General features: G+C 54.4%; 6 protein-coding genes across 6 annotated transcripts; 2 read left to right on the top strand and 4 right to left on the bottom strand.

The window, feature by feature from the left end:
- Positions 1–278: 278 nt before the first annotated feature.
- On the bottom strand, positions 279–1349 carry PG997_006085 (uncharacterized protein; the record flags this gene model as incomplete). The annotated part of the gene is made up of 1 exon (XM_066810400.1): positions 279–1349. The coding sequence occupies one exon, from the start codon at positions 1347–1349 to the stop codon at positions 279–281; it is 1071 nt and encodes a 356-aa protein (XP_066669323.1).
- Positions 1350–2180: 831 nt separating this feature from the next.
- PG997_006084 (uncharacterized protein) lies at positions 2181–3241 on the top strand (the record flags this gene model as incomplete). Its single annotated transcript, XM_066810399.1, has 4 exons — positions 2181–2401; positions 2460–2533; positions 2582–2992; positions 3039–3241. The coding sequence occupies 4 exons, from the start codon at positions 2181–2183 to the stop codon at positions 3239–3241; spliced, it is 909 nt and encodes a 302-aa protein (XP_066669322.1).
- An 828-nt stretch (positions 3242–4069) lies between these two features.
- On the top strand, positions 4070–5033 carry PG997_006083 (uncharacterized protein; the record flags this gene model as incomplete). The annotated part of the gene is made up of 5 exons (XM_066810398.1): positions 4070–4391; positions 4466–4483; positions 4575–4685; positions 4800–4918; positions 4977–5033. 5 exons carry the CDS (start codon positions 4070–4072, stop codon positions 5031–5033), a joined length of 627 nt encoding a protein of 208 aa, XP_066669321.1.
- Positions 5034–5430: 397 nt separating this feature from the next.
- Positions 5431–6398, bottom strand: PG997_006082 (uncharacterized protein; the record flags this gene model as incomplete). Its single annotated transcript, XM_066810397.1, has 2 exons — positions 5431–6223; positions 6325–6398. 2 exons carry the CDS (start codon positions 6396–6398, stop codon positions 5431–5433), a joined length of 867 nt encoding a protein of 288 aa, XP_066669320.1.
- Positions 6399–8265: 1867 nt separating this feature from the next.
- PG997_006081 (uncharacterized protein) lies at positions 8266–10711 on the bottom strand (the record flags this gene model as incomplete). Its single annotated transcript, XM_066810396.1, has 5 exons — positions 8266–8521; positions 8843–9839; positions 9893–10160; positions 10342–10357; positions 10452–10711. The coding sequence occupies 5 exons, from the start codon at positions 10709–10711 to the stop codon at positions 8266–8268; spliced, it is 1797 nt and encodes a 598-aa protein (XP_066669319.1).
- Positions 10712–11796: 1085 nt separating this feature from the next.
- On the bottom strand, positions 11797–13497 carry PG997_006080 (isocitrate dehydrogenase- mitochondrial precursor; the record flags this gene model as incomplete). Its single annotated transcript, XM_066810395.1, has 4 exons — positions 11797–11895; positions 11959–12284; positions 12348–12884; positions 13068–13497. 4 exons carry the CDS (start codon positions 13495–13497, stop codon positions 11797–11799), a joined length of 1392 nt encoding a protein of 463 aa, XP_066669318.1.
- Between the last annotated feature and the right edge of the window lie 982 nt (positions 13498–14479).

Genomic DNA, 14479 nt, shown 5'->3' with positions numbered 1-14479 from the left:
AAATGCCATTGATAAACCACACAATATTTCAGTCGCACTTTTCACGTCTCGAACTTTTGCAAGGATATAGCCAACCCTATTGTCATGGGAACGTAGTTGATCATGTGACGATGGTTCGCAGCCCAATATTGGCTACCATCGTTTCTATTCATGTCTTTTATTTTTTGTCTATGCCGTGAATCATGACTTAACGTGCAATCGCCATTTTCTTTCATGAAATGCCATATCCCAAACTTCTCTCCTGATCTCTAGGAGAAGGTCCCTGCTGATGTCCAGCATCACATGGTCAGGGCCTTGATAGCCATAGCCTTGGCACCATCGAAGGTCTTGTTACCTCCAATGAAGCCAGCAGCGTGGACAAAGACACCGCCGGGAATCTCGGTGATGGCGTCCAGAGCCTCGTCTCTGGCACCCCTCCAGGGCTCGGGCAGAGGCTTTCTGCTCTGGAACGAGTCCTTGGTCTCGGGCACGCACTGGATTCTCCACTTGGCGTCGGGCACCGGCTTCTCGGCATACAGGACGTAGAGGACCTTCTTGTCGACGTTGCCCTCGGCGTCCTCGAGGGTGTAGAGGTGGTCCTTCCAGGGCACGCTCTGGCCCTCGAGGACCATGACGCGGCCCTCGGGGTCGTACTCGAGGCGCTTGTTGTAGGCGGCGCGCACGATCTCGCGGGCGGGCAGCCAGGCCTTGGTGTAGAACTCGAGGTCGCGCGAGAACTCGGTGCCGATGCGCTCGCTGGCCTCGACGAAGCGGGCGTCCTCGGCGACCTGGGCCTCGGCCGGGTCCGAGGGCACCGGGTCGTTCCAGTTGGGGTTCAGGCGGCCGACCATGGCGCCGAGGGTGAAGGCGCCGGTGGAGAAGCGCTTCTCGAGCCCGGCGGCGGCGATGCCGGCCGGGTCGTAGGCGGAGATGCCGTTGTCGTGGGCGTCGAGGGCCTCGATGAAGGACTCGTAGAGCTTGTTCCACAGCAGGGTGACCTCCTCGCTGTCGTCGGCGTGCTTGTTCTGGAGCTGCTGGGCGACCAGCTGGCGGCCGAAGTGCAGGTAGACGAGCCCGGCGCTGCTCAGCTTGGTGGGGCGGCCGGGGAAGGTGGTGGCAAAGGTGCGCTGGTGGTGGTCGTAGCGGTTCTTGGCGGCGTCGTACTCGCCGCCGACGTCGACGACGGTGTGGCACGTCTCCAGCAGGGCCGGGTCGCGGGTGCGCACGAGGCCGGCGTCGCGGTAGGCGGGCAGCTGGCGCAGCATGTAGACGGCCAGGGCCTCGTCGGCGTGGAAGTGGCCGTTGTGGGTGCCGATGGTCAGGCCCGACGAGCCGGAGGTCTTGAGACGCTTGGATACTTGTTCGGCCATTTTGAAGGCGCTGCGGAGCATGTGACGATTTTCGTTTGGGTTTTGTTGTTCTCGGTCGGTTGGACTGGACTGAGATAGATTCACTGGGAGGTGGCAGAAGGTGGGATGGCTAGATCAATTGACCCAGTCTGCCAGTAGCTGTTGATGGTGGGGTTGATTGGGGTTGATGGGATTTCAGGGTACTTCATAACAAGTACCACGAGTTCCTTAGTAAAGGACGTTCTTTCCTGGTTTTTGGAGAGCTCTAGCGTCGGCGTCGGCTGAACGGCGCCCTCCGCCCGTTTTAGAAGCAAGAAACGCGACACGCTCCAAAAACGCTCTCCCCCAAACTGGGAGCAGTCAGTCAGTAGCTGGGACGGGACTTTTGCTGGAGCTCCCAGGAAGGCATGCGCCCCGTGTCATGGCCTTTTTAGCAGGATGGAACATTGATTGAAATGATGGACTCATTCTCAGTCAAAGCCGCGCTGCATCCGGGAGCGAAAAGGCTCAAACACCCATCAAATGATTGATTTTAATCATCGTTTTTATTAACGTGATGAAGAAAAAAACATAAAATTGTCTTGAAATTTCCTTTCTTTGCATCAGCTATCTACAGTGCAGACAGTGCTTATCCATTTCGCTTCGGTTTATCGTCACAATTGCAGCCTTCAGCTTTCTCTTGGCCAGCCAGCCAGCCAACCTTGCTTACTTCTGTCGCACCCCAAACAAGTGCAGTGGACAATCCTGACACCAACGCCAACTCCCAATTCCATTATTTCCTTCCCGCGACCACCTCTACCTACTGCCCCCCATCGCGAACACCGCGTACTTCACGTCCCGTCGCCCTTCGACATGGACGACACCAGCATCAAAGCCGAGCCTGGCTTTCGGGATCGCGATCGCAGCCTTGATGATGATGACAGAGCCGACGCGAAGCCATCCTACAAGTCGTGGAAGAAGAAGTACAGAAAGATGCGCCTGCAATTCGATCAGCGCATGCAGCAGAGCGAGGAGTTGCATCAGTGTGAGCAGAAGGCTCTACAGACTGCCAAGCGTCTGGCTATTGAGAATGAGTGAGCATCGCCAATCCCGTCGCCACTTTTGAATGCCTTACTGATTGCCCCCTTACAGCCGTCTGATGGACATGCTGATCAGCATCAACGAATCGCCTCAAATCCCCTCCAGAGCGCCGCATAGACTTGAACGTGGAAGACGAGGACGACGAAACCGAAGATGAAGAGGTCGCAGCCCAGAAACCCACCAAGTCCCTGAGGCGGTTGATCGAAGAGGTCCCCACAACTCATTCGCCACCACAGTAGAGCACTACCCCGAGGTTCTGGAAGACATTGAGCCCAAAGACCCGGAGCTCTACCCGACCTCGTTCCTCAAAGCCGACGATATTGACAACTACGTCGCTGAACTCGATGCACGCATCGGTCTCAAGGCCAAGCCGACGATCCCCCCTCCTGCCTCTAGCATCCCGAGTCACAGCGGCGCAGCGGCCAACTTCGCTCTGCGCAACCCCACGAGTGTCTACAACTGGCTCAGGCGGCACGCACCTAAGACGTTCTTGCAGGACTTGGAGAAGGAAAAGGACAAAGATAAGGCCAAGGAGAGGGAGAGAGACCACGACCACAGCGAGAAGGTCGACGGGGGCAGCAGGCGTAAGAGCACTGCCAAGAGCGGCAACAAGCGCCAATCCACCGCCAGTCGTAAGGGATCCTGCGGAGAGCATGGACTGGGAGGAAGAGGCAGGGTATGATGCCCCGTCCATGGGCAGCGTGAGAGGCAAACGGAAGAGGGAGGACGACGCAGGCTACCGCCCTAAGGGAGGCGCAAGTCGACCCACCAAGAAACGTAAGAGTAGAGATCTGGGGTCGAGTACGCCTAGGGTTCGTAAGTCGATCCCATAGTTGGGAAAGGTAACGGACTGATCGCTACTGGTATCGACGCATGCGATACGAAACGGCACGTTATGGCGCTCCGGGAGGAAACAAGGATGTATGATTATCTCATGGCACACGGGGTGCGGTGCGGAATGGGCTGGTTTCGCGCTCGCGTCACTTTAATGGGAGAGACGTTGTAATATAGGAAAATAGATGGCTTTTCGGTTGCCCACGACCCTAGATATGGTCTCACAAATTGAACACAAACAATCACTGCGCTGGAACGGCTTCATGACGTCGAAACCACTCGAGAAACTGGCATCCGCCAGCAGTCGTGGCCGGCCATCAAGATCAACGGGACGCTTCAGCTTTGCACCATAGCTCCAAAAGAGTCAAGCGGCACCTTGTAATTTTTTGTTTCGGCTACCCAAGACATCAAGGACACTCGATGCCAATCAACGAATTACAGCTGAGGACCGGATGTAGTGGTACAAAAAGCACTAGATAACTCGCCAAGGCGAGCGAGGCGATGTTGCAGTCCAAGTCCGTTGGGTTCTTATATTAATACTCCGGCGAGCGTATAGGCCTCTTGTGGGCATACTGCATAAAGCAGGTATCAGTCTAGGTACATGAAAACGTCATCCCCACCCGCCCGAGCTTTTTCTTATAGTCAAATACCCCCCATATTGAACTCACCTCTTACAACAGTTGCGCCTTTGGCTTGAACATACCAGACCACTTTCTGTTTGGCATTGAAGGTTTCGAGTATCTTCTACTCTCGCCTGTCCTGTTTTTGCTCTCTCTGCCAAGAAGAAATCAAAAAGAAGGAAACACACAACCCCCCTCCACACAAAAATGCCCGAGCACAAGACCTACATCGTCGAGCACCTCGACCCGGAGCTCGGCCCCTGGTCGGCCCTGGAGTACCGCGCCATTGCGCGCGAGACGGCCGGCTGCGACGGCGTCTTCATGCTCTCGTCGCTGCCCGAGGGGTTCCAGGTCCCCGAGGAGCTGAAGCAGGAGTCGGCCTTCCGCGCCGAGACCCGCGGCGTCGAGGACTTGTACCCCGAGGGCAAGGGCAAGGAGCGGGTTTGCCTGCTGGACCCGGCCGCCGACGAGGACTTGAACCCGGACGATAAGCGGGATTTCGATGTGTTCCTGTTTGGGGGTATCTTGGGTACGTTTTGCTTGAACCCCCTCCAAGTGGATGGAATGCCGGTATTGGAACACAGATGCTAATCCATGATACAGGAGATGACCCACCACGCGGTATGATTTGGTTCTATGTTTCTTCTCATCGATGATTGGTATGGCATCCAAGGGGTGATTTCCACTGACACGATAACCTTCTTACCTTCAGATCGTACCTCGGAACTCCGCAAGAAAGGCTTCACAGGCCGTCGCTTGGGACCCGTCCAGATGACCACCGATACCGCGGTCCGAGTGACGCGGATGGTAGTCGAAGAGCAGTGTACGTAATCTTACCACACCCCTACGCCTTGTTGTTTCTTACTTGTAGTCGAGCCCATATCTTCCCCCTTTGCTTTACCGCTCGTTTCCACGATGACTAACACAGGGATTTCAGACACCTTGGACATGATTCCCTACCTCGACCACCCCGAGCTCAAGTTCGGCGAGAAGGAGAGCACCGAGATGCCGTTCCGCTATGTCAAGGGTAAAGACGGAAAGCCGATAATGCCTGAGGTGAGTCTGGACTACTCTCTCCTTAATAAGTGACGTCACTAACACTCTGGCGTTCTAGGGCATGGTCGACTTGATCAAGAAGGATGCGGATAAGAGCATCGATGACTTGTTCTAGGTATACACTCAGTTTGCAAGTAGTGAATAAAAACACACATCATGAATCAATGTTTCGGTAGGATGGCCGACACAGAAACTAAAGTAGCTTCGATTAAAGAATACGAATCTAGATGATGATATATAATCTGCCAGCCGCAGATATGCAGTCCACCGTACCATGCAATTTCTCATTTCCTCCGAACCCAAGCCATCGATGGGTATCATTTCAAAAACTCCCTCGCTTAATCCCATCATGTGAACGACAAACCTTGAACACCTGCCGAGTCCAACCACCCTGTCCCCCATTCCAGCCGTATTAAATCCTTTCTACTGGCCCGCTGCGGCCCCCAAATCCAGTGGGAAACACGTGCTTGCTCGCTCGTGAGATGAACACCCCCCTCTCCTTCCCCCGCCAATTAGGGGCGCCACCAGGAACGTTTTCTGGCGTGGCCTTTTTCAGAAGGACCACGTTCCGACGTGGACTGCGTGTCCAGCTGCTGCGTGTTGTCGTCCATGACCTTCTGCGCATGATTGACGGCCTGGGCGTGGGCCTCGCCGGGTGGCTGTCCCTCGGTCCCGGACTGGACGTCGTCGGCGTCCTCCTGGGCGAAGAGGTCCATGATCCTGCCCTTGCCCGTGGCGCGCTGGTAGATGGCAAAGGTGGTGCCGAACTCGCGGTGGGCGCCGACGTGGATGACGTCGAGCAGGTTGACGGCGAAGTTCTGGCAGTTGTTGCTGATGAGATTGTAGGCGGGCCGGCGCTCGCGCATGTTGTGGATGACCATCTCGGCGGCCTGGCGCAGGGCCTCGTCGTTGAAGCGCGTCTCGCCGACCTCGAAGGTGTGCCAGGTGCCGTCCTCGCGGTGGGCCGGGTCGACGTACTCGTTGGTGTAGATGACGTCGAGGTGCTCGTCCATCCAGAGCTGGTGGGCGTAGTCGCCGACGAGCACGGCCCAGTGCTGCGTCGGGTCCGGGTACGCCCGGATCTTCTCGGTGATCATCTTGCCCAGCCCCGTCTGCTCGGCGAACCACTTGCCCGCGAGGCCGGCGACCGGGTGCCAGCCGATCTCGACCTTGCGGTGCGGGCCGTGGGCGACGGCGTCCATGGGCGGCACGGCGTTGGGCTTGTGGCCCAGGCCCAGGCCCTTTTCCAGCGCGAGCTTGCCCTTGAGGAAGCCCTTGACGGTGCCCTCTTCAGCTTTGTCGTAGCTTGCTTTCCTGCATTTTCTCATGTTAGCCCAAAGAACTGGTTGTCGCCTGGTCTGTTTGGATGTTCGGACGGTGGGGTCGGCTGTCTGCAATGGACTTACAGGAATGCGCCAAACTTGTCGCGCTTGCGCTCGCGGTGAGCCTTCTCTTCTTCGGTCTCATCCACCTGGGTCATCTTGTCCGTAACTTGGTAGCCGACCAGTGAGAATATGAGAGGTCTAGATTAACGATGAAGCGCAAGTGGTGAAGTATCAGAACCCGAATGGCGGCTGACCAAGGCCTGGGTAGACAGAGAGAGTACTATTGAACCTAGGCTTGTTGAAAGGTGGGGTTCTGGGGTTCTTGGACAATGAACAAGCCGGGACGAAGCAATCTTAAAGTTGGCTCTTGGAGCGCCCTAGATGCCAACCAACTTGGCACGGGACGGGATCTAACAGATCGAGGAGATGTCAAGTAGGGATAAACGTAAAAAGATCAGGTACGCGCTAACAGGGCTATGAAATATGCCCCGGGATTCACGGATACTCGATGCGATGTTGTCGTCGTGGTGGTTGTCAGGAGCTGCGGCGCAAAAGCGAGAGATCCGTTGATTCCTGTCAGGTCAGCTTGACAATTGTGGCAGGACGGTCGTAGTGCAGATAGTGCAGGCAGTGAGCAAGTAGTAGCGCCGCCTCAGTCACGCACGAGGCGAGTGGCCAGCATGCCTTACTGCCCGGCCGCTGATTGGCAAAAAGGTCGGCGGCTGGCCCTGGGGACGATGACGCATCGCGCAGATTTTCCAAGGGACACAGCCACCCAGAATGAGCGTGCGGACGCTCCCGTTACAGCAAATCTGCCAAGGCCTGTAGACAGGCCGGGAGGCCGATAGGCGCGTGAGGAAAAGCGAAGATGCCGCAAGTTCGGGTAGACGGCACCATGTAATTGAACACTTACACACCCGAATCTTGATTAAGCTGGTAGGAAGGACGTGGGCATCCCGTTAGCGCATATCTGCGCCGATCTCAAGCCCCATATAAGTACCTACTAAAATATATGCGCGGCCTCATCCCACAACGGTCACCGAGAGGGTCGAGGTTAGTCAGCAGGCAGCGACCCTAGGAATGAATGAATCCATGAAGCAGCCTCAAATGTATTCAACTTTGGGAACATGATGTTTCGTATTGTTTACTATGTCCAAAACATAAGCGCATAAAACCATGTTCGCATTCTCAGGACGTATCTCCCCAAATGCCGAAAGTACTCTGTCAACCTATAGACAGTCTTCTTGCTATATTTTTATATTGTTTTCGATGGTGACGGATGAGCCTCTCTGGTCACCGGTATTCAGAATAGGGGCAAGACTGGAAACGTCTCTCGGTTGCGATGACCAGGCTCGATGACGACTTCACGAGAACTTTGAATATACCTAATGTTTGCTCGCATCCGGTCACTTGATTAGACCACTCTTCGCTAGTATAGTGGCTGCATCTTTGAGCCAAATCAAAGGATGCAGCACCCATGGCACGTGGCTCTGCTGAGTAGCGGATAAGTAGCTTTCCATCACCAAACGTAGGAGGACCAGCAACAGGTTGTGATGATCAGAAGGAAGCCTGATTCTCCCTCGAGACCTGAATAGATTCATCATCGCCGTTCTTGGCCCCCTCTCCTTGCAGCTCATGACTATCTCCATAATTAGCGACCCCGATGATTAATTCTTTGATTCGTAAAGGACTGACGATTGAGCACTTCCAACAACAGAAATCTAGTTCTCCGTGACCTCCGGCGCGATTCTCCTCGTCGTCACAGCTTCCCATGACTCCCACCACAGTCTACCAAGGTATCCAGGCCAGTTCGGACAGCTCAACCAGCCTGGTCGCCTTGCAAGGCAGTCTGCTTCACGACAAGCGGTTACTGCCTCACTTCCCATACCCTTTCTCGTCAAGCCATGAAAGAAAAAGAAGAAGTATATGACCCCATGCTACCATCCTCTGCTCCTATGCCGACATGAGCCCAACCGTCTCTATGCCTTATCCAGATGCCCAAGCCCAAGAGCTACAGTGAAGTCATGATGCAAGGTCAACGGGCCCTTCCGCCTCCAGAACTGAGGCGTCGGCGACGCGGTCTTGGGGCGTAGCTGCGACTTCAACACCGGGTGCACCTTCGACTCCAAGACGGTTGGCTGCCCCAGCTCTCAGAGCTTGGGGGGACGTTGTTTGTACCCCTTCCCTTGAACCATATCCTTTCCCGATACCGGTGGGATGTGACAAGAAATCGTCTCCTATCGGGATGTCGCCTTCATCGCATCTAGTCTTCGCTATTCTTCGCATTAAGAAGTATATGCGTACTATCATCCCAGAATATCGCATAAGTCTCCCCCGGAACAGGCAATGCCTACGCGAGAGTATACGCAGGCCAGTAAATTGCGTCTAAGAACGCATTGTAAGTGGTCTGCTCGCATCCCAGCAAGCGGGTAAATATAGCAAGTATCTTCCCCTGCCCCATCGCTCAGATGTATGCATGCTGTCAACATCCGAATTTGGTAGGAGGTAACCCGCATCTCGCTCAAGGGGCGGGCGAGTTATCCTCAATTAATGTGGAAGGTAGATTTCGGAATTCTCCAAGTAGAAATTTTTCAGGTACTCGTATGCGGGTCTGAGCTCCTTGATATCGCTGTACTCCCTGGTTGGATTGTCAGAGCAGGCCCTTAAGTCCATCAACCGAGCCGTGACGCTGAGGTTGCCCGAATGTATCTCCACCGACGTCTCCTCGACCACTTTGTTCAAAATGATGTCGACCAGCGAAGGATCAAACACCGGTTGGCTCTCCGCTATGTCTTTGCGTTGTCCTTCACTGCCGTCCATATCGCTTACTGTCGTCGTCCCAACCGACAGGGCGCTGGCGGAGGGGCTAGGACTGTTCGATGGCGGACGAGTGTTGGTCCACCCCTGGACAAAGTCCTCCATGGGGGACTTCGGGAAGCTGACCATTGCTTCCAGCCCACTGCTGGGTTGATCGTTCAGAGGCACCGGCGGGATTAGAAGCGTGTCTGGTTTGCCCTTCAAACTATCAAAGGCCTTCTGTACCATGACGCGCGGTACCTCAATAGTAGGCATGGCTTTGTTAGGAAATGCCATTTTGAAACCGTGGGAGAAGCTGCGCATGATGTCGAGCACCATCTTTTTGTCGTGGAAGCTGCCGGCCATGGTATCCATAAAATACCTCAGAATGACCGTCTCGAACTGATCACGGACCCCGTCCGAGCCGGACTCTCGCAAAGTAGCAAACAGATCATGGAACGTGTAAGGCGAAACGGCGGTGAGTTGATCGATATACTTCATGAACATAGTTGCCAGTTGAGTGTCAAGCCTGGCAAGATCGTACGCGCCGTAGAAGGCGGCGAGGATGAGCCAGGGGTTGGGATCAAGCATGTCTCTGAACATTTCGAAGCACTGGTTGAGTACTGCGAAGCCCAGCCCAAGCCGTCCCTCGTATAGGAAACTTCGGGCTATTCCAATGAGTGTGATCCAGTGGTAAGTCTTCCCTGCGGCGATGTTATAGGCCGACCCTAAAGCGCCCGATATAGGGTTTCCAATGGACATGGAGTCCATGGCCGCGATATAATACCCGATCATTTGCACTAAGTTATGAGAGTCAGCAGCGGAAAGAGGAATCACTAAGGCGATGACATACTAGCCCGTTCGGCATGCTTTAGGCCACCAGGCGACTCGAACCGCTGTGGGCTGACAATGCCATATATGAAATGAGTCGGTTGAGAATTGGGAGATCTGGACCCGGACCGAATATATCTGCTCATACGCCTGCCCAGGTTGCGATCAACCACGCCACCCTTTGAGTAATGTCCCGTTGACAGTAAGTTTTGTTGACGGGTACGGGTCAAGAAATCCGTAACATATTGGGAGCTGAGATTCTTCCGTAGGCCCCATTTCCGGAAGTGGTCCTATAACATTGGATTAGCGATGAGAGTGTAGAGATATAATGAGGCCGTCAGTAGTAATGCACCACTATACGCCCGAAGACGAGAACACATGGTTCCCCTGATTGTGTCGAATATATCCAGAGTGGATTCGAATAACATAGAGGAAAAAGAAAAGGGCACGGGTGATTGCTTTGAGACTCACCTTGTACATTTTCGGACTGCGCAAAGTCAGCAAGCATACTCTGTGACGATGACGGCGACACTTTCACGGAAGAGAGGAAAGTAAGACTGAAGCTGATTGACGGGGCTTACGTGGCGTGAAATCCGAACTCATCCCGCATAATCTCTTCGACCTGTTTCAGAGGGAGGTCTTCATCTATGTAAAGCTGGGTAATGATGCCTTGGTGCTGACTCCAGTCAAAGGGTCGGGCCCACGGCTGCTGCTGAGCATGCGACATGGCCATGGCAGGATAGCTGGCTTTCTTCAGCTTCTGCTTGTTGTTGTTGTTGGGATCGTCCCTGGGACGTGGAGGCGCCTTCCGAACAGTAAGGGTCCCGTGGCTTACTCTCATTGCGTGAAGAAGGAATAGAGGGCCTGTCAAGAAGGAGGATGGGCATTTGCATTGGGCGATGGGCGACAACCAAAGGTAGCGATCACGAGAGAAAAGATGGATGATGATTATGATGATGATGATGAAGATAGTGATGATGGCCAGATCGCTGGATCAATCGGGATTGAGTGCAGCGGATCTACCTATAATCTGACATACATCGGCTGGTACTAATAACCCGTCGCAGGGCTGCATGCCATGTCGACCGATTCATCTGACCCAGATCAGCAGCGCGGCCGATTGTTTTTCCACACGCAAGCCAGAGGATATATATAACAGTAGGGATCGCAAGTGGAAGGTTTTCCGGTCCATTCCATACCGAGGTCGATAGGGAAATCGAGGTGCATATCGCAGGTGCGATGTAACCAACGGTGCGATGTGAGGAGTCGGTCATGCCCGTATGTGCCCTCATTGTGGGCTCATCAAGCGCCGAGGCACACATTAAACATTCAATCAAACATTCAGCCAAGAATCGAGGGCAGTAAGGCACTCTCAGAGGCTCGTTTCCGTAAAAGATGTTGGTGGTGTTGCACCTGCATTAGGTACCGCACCCCTTCAGCCCGGTCACCAAAAAGTGCCTGGAGCCTACCTGCCTGACCCCCGTAAGTGGACCCTACACGACGGATCTGGACGAGTGTGAATCCCCCCACCTTCCTCCGGCTGTGCCACATCTTTCACGGAAACTAAGTGGAACGGAGCAACAGTTGTTTTGGACAGATAAATATGCTGTCACAATGCTTCTCTAAGCAATATGTATATACCTGGATGTGGTGTGGCCTTTATGTGCAAACCTCTAGTGTAGAGGTCTAGCCACTGTCCGGGATCTAGGGAAACGCAAGCAAATGCTGTTTTGGGAAGCAAACTCCTCGGCCCTACCTAATGCAAGGAAGCTTGAATCCGCCACACCCTTGAGCATTTCGACGGAAGTGAGGCCGGGCCGTATCACCACTAGCTTTCGGGATTCTCCAGCCGTATCGCCATGCCCATAGCTCTTGCAGTCACCAGGCTCCGCTCCGATACAAACAATGCATCTAACGCCCAACCCTTTACAGCTTCTCCTTGAGCAGGTTCTTCATTCTCTTCTCGACGGCATTGAGGTACTCGGTGGTGGTAACATAATCCTCGCGGGCCGTCTTGCCCATAGCCTATGATACCAAATTATTAGCAACTACTCGCAAGATCTCTTCATAGTAGGAGGAAAGGCTTACCAAAGCCAAATCCTTGGTCATAATCTTGTCCTGGTCAACCGTGTCAATGCAAGCCTGCTCCAGGCTTTCGGCAAAGGCCACGAGCTCAGGAGAGTCATCGAGCTTGCCACGCTGGATCAGTCCCCGGGTCCATGCGAAGATGGAAGCGATAGGGTTGGTCGAAGTCTCGCGGCCCTTCTGGTGCTCGCGGAAGTGGCGAGTCACCGTGCCGTGGGCGGCCTCCGACTCGAATGTCTTGCCGTCAGGGGTAATAAGCACAGAGGTCATGAGACCCAGCGAGCCGAAACCCTGAGCGACGATATCGGACTGCACATCACCGTCGTAGTCTATGATAAACCCGTTAGCTATATCCCAAGAGCGTCACTGGCGCAAAGTTTATAAGGACTTACTCTTGAGCGCCATGATGTAGCCACCAGAGCTCTTGATCATCTGAGCAACCATGTCATCGATCAGACGGTGCTCGTACCAGATGCTCTTGGCCTCAAACTCCTTTTGGTACTGGGCAGCGTAGATCTCCTGGAAGATGTCCTTGAACCGACCATCGTACTTCTTGAGGATGGTGTTCTTGGTGCTCATGTACAGGGGCAAGCTCTTGTCGAGCGCCAACCTGAAGCTGGCGTGGGCGAACCCGCGGATGCTCTCGTCTGTGTTGTACTGCGTCTGTGCGACGCCGCCGCCGTCCTTGAACTGGAAGACCTCAATCTCCTGGGGCTCGCCTCCCTCAGGGGTGTAGACCATGGAGAGCTTGCCAGGGCCGGGGATGACCCGGTCCTTAGCCCGGTACTGGTCGCCGAACGCATGTCGTCCGATAATGATGGGCTTCTTCCAGCTGGGAACTAAGCGGGGGATGCTCGGGATGACGATAGGCTCGCGGAAGACGGTACCACCTAGGGCGTTTCTGATGGTTCCATTGGGCGAAAGCCACACTGCAAGAAATTAGTATCAAGTCTGTAGTTGCAATAGAAGTAGAGATTGGGTTATTATGCAAATCGGTAGCCTGCGCAACAGGGAAAATGCATGCGAATGCACTGCGACCGCATTGTGTCTGCACAGACTGCAAGTGCGGGGTGATGCAGAGAGTTCGAGGGTGCATGCATAGGGCTCCTTACTCTGCTTCAATTTGAACTCCTCCACGCGCGCCTCGTCGGGAGTGATAGTGGCGCACTTGACTCCGACAGAGTACTTCTTGATGGCTTCAGCAGCGTCCAGAGTGACCTGGTCGTTGGTCTCGTCACGGTAGGGCAGTCCCAGATCGTAGTACTTCAGGTCGATGTCCAGATACGGGTGGATGAACTTGTCCTTGATGTCTTGCCAGATGACGCGGGTCATCTCATCGCCGTCGAGCTCCACGACGGGGTTCTTGACCTTGATCTTCTGGGCCGCCATGTTGTTTCGGGTGTAGTGGAAGAAGGCGACAGGGATAGCAGCAGCAGGTCGCGATGCCGAGTTCAGCGTTGTCTTGAACAGTGCTGGCCTTGCGGTTCTGGAGAAGGCGGCAGGGCGGATAGATCGAACAGCGCCGGCGTAGAAGGCACTCATGGTGGCGGTTTCGGGGTACGTCGCGCAACTATGGCAAGAACGAATTTATAGTCGCGCGCGGTTTCCAGCTCTGACCTGCTGACACTACACTGAACCGAGGATGTGAAGTCGAGAGCTCGTGTGGGTCTATATGCGGGTGGTTCTGTGCTCGGGAGTTGACCGAGGGACCCGGAGGAGAACGAGGCGACCGAAAGCGTCGGGCTGGCGGTGGAAAATGAAAAGCCGACGAAGGGTGCTATCTATATTGGAGACAGCTATATGAGCATGACTGGGGACGCTGGCGCAGTGCGATTCAGATTCCGCAGCAATTGAAGCTGGTGGTGACACAAAAATGCTTTGCTTTGCGAACAGCTCGTGCAGTGCAGGTGGGATGTTGATAAGGTGACTTTACGGAATATGCAGCAGGCCAATTGCTCACGTCTCACTTACCTGCTTATGTATATGTAACTTTCGAGGTCGCTTAGGAATGGGTGGTATTAATGATATTCCGCAATGATGCTGAGGAGCGAGGGGAGAGAAATGCGACGCAAGGTGCAGTGATGCGATCGATGTATATGCAATGCTTGTCCGTCAACGCAACCCACCACCTTCAAATCTTCAAATCAATCGAGGTCTGACTGACTGACGGCAGGCACCGTCGGAGTCAGGACCGGAACGAGTTTCGCGCCAGCGATCGTGTGATGCTCTGCCATTGCTTCACAGGCAAAAGTCTGCTGGGCTAAAAAGAGGGGCGCGGTATCATCGCAGTCCCTGTAGCGAGGGCTTGAATCCCCCACATTTTGCCGATTCGCGGAGATGTTTGATGGGCCTGTCGCAATAGGGCCAGAGGGCCTATTAGTATTGCGACTTGCCTAATGAAGCAGAAAGATCGTCGTCAGTGGCCTACCGACGAGGCAAAGGGGCCATCGGGCGAACGGCAGTCAGACACGACAGCATTGACCATACAGTATCAACTTTGGGATGTTTCTCAGTGGATTAGGTA

Source organism: Apiospora hydei (assembly GCF_038363865.1).
Source record: "Apiospora hydei strain CBS 114990 chromosome Unknown utg000005l_segment0_segment0, whole genome shotgun sequence".
NCBI lineage: Eukaryota > Fungi > Ascomycota > Sordariomycetes > Amphisphaeriales > Apiosporaceae > Apiospora > Apiospora hydei.
This window is presented reverse-complemented; position numbering and strand designations above follow the sequence as displayed.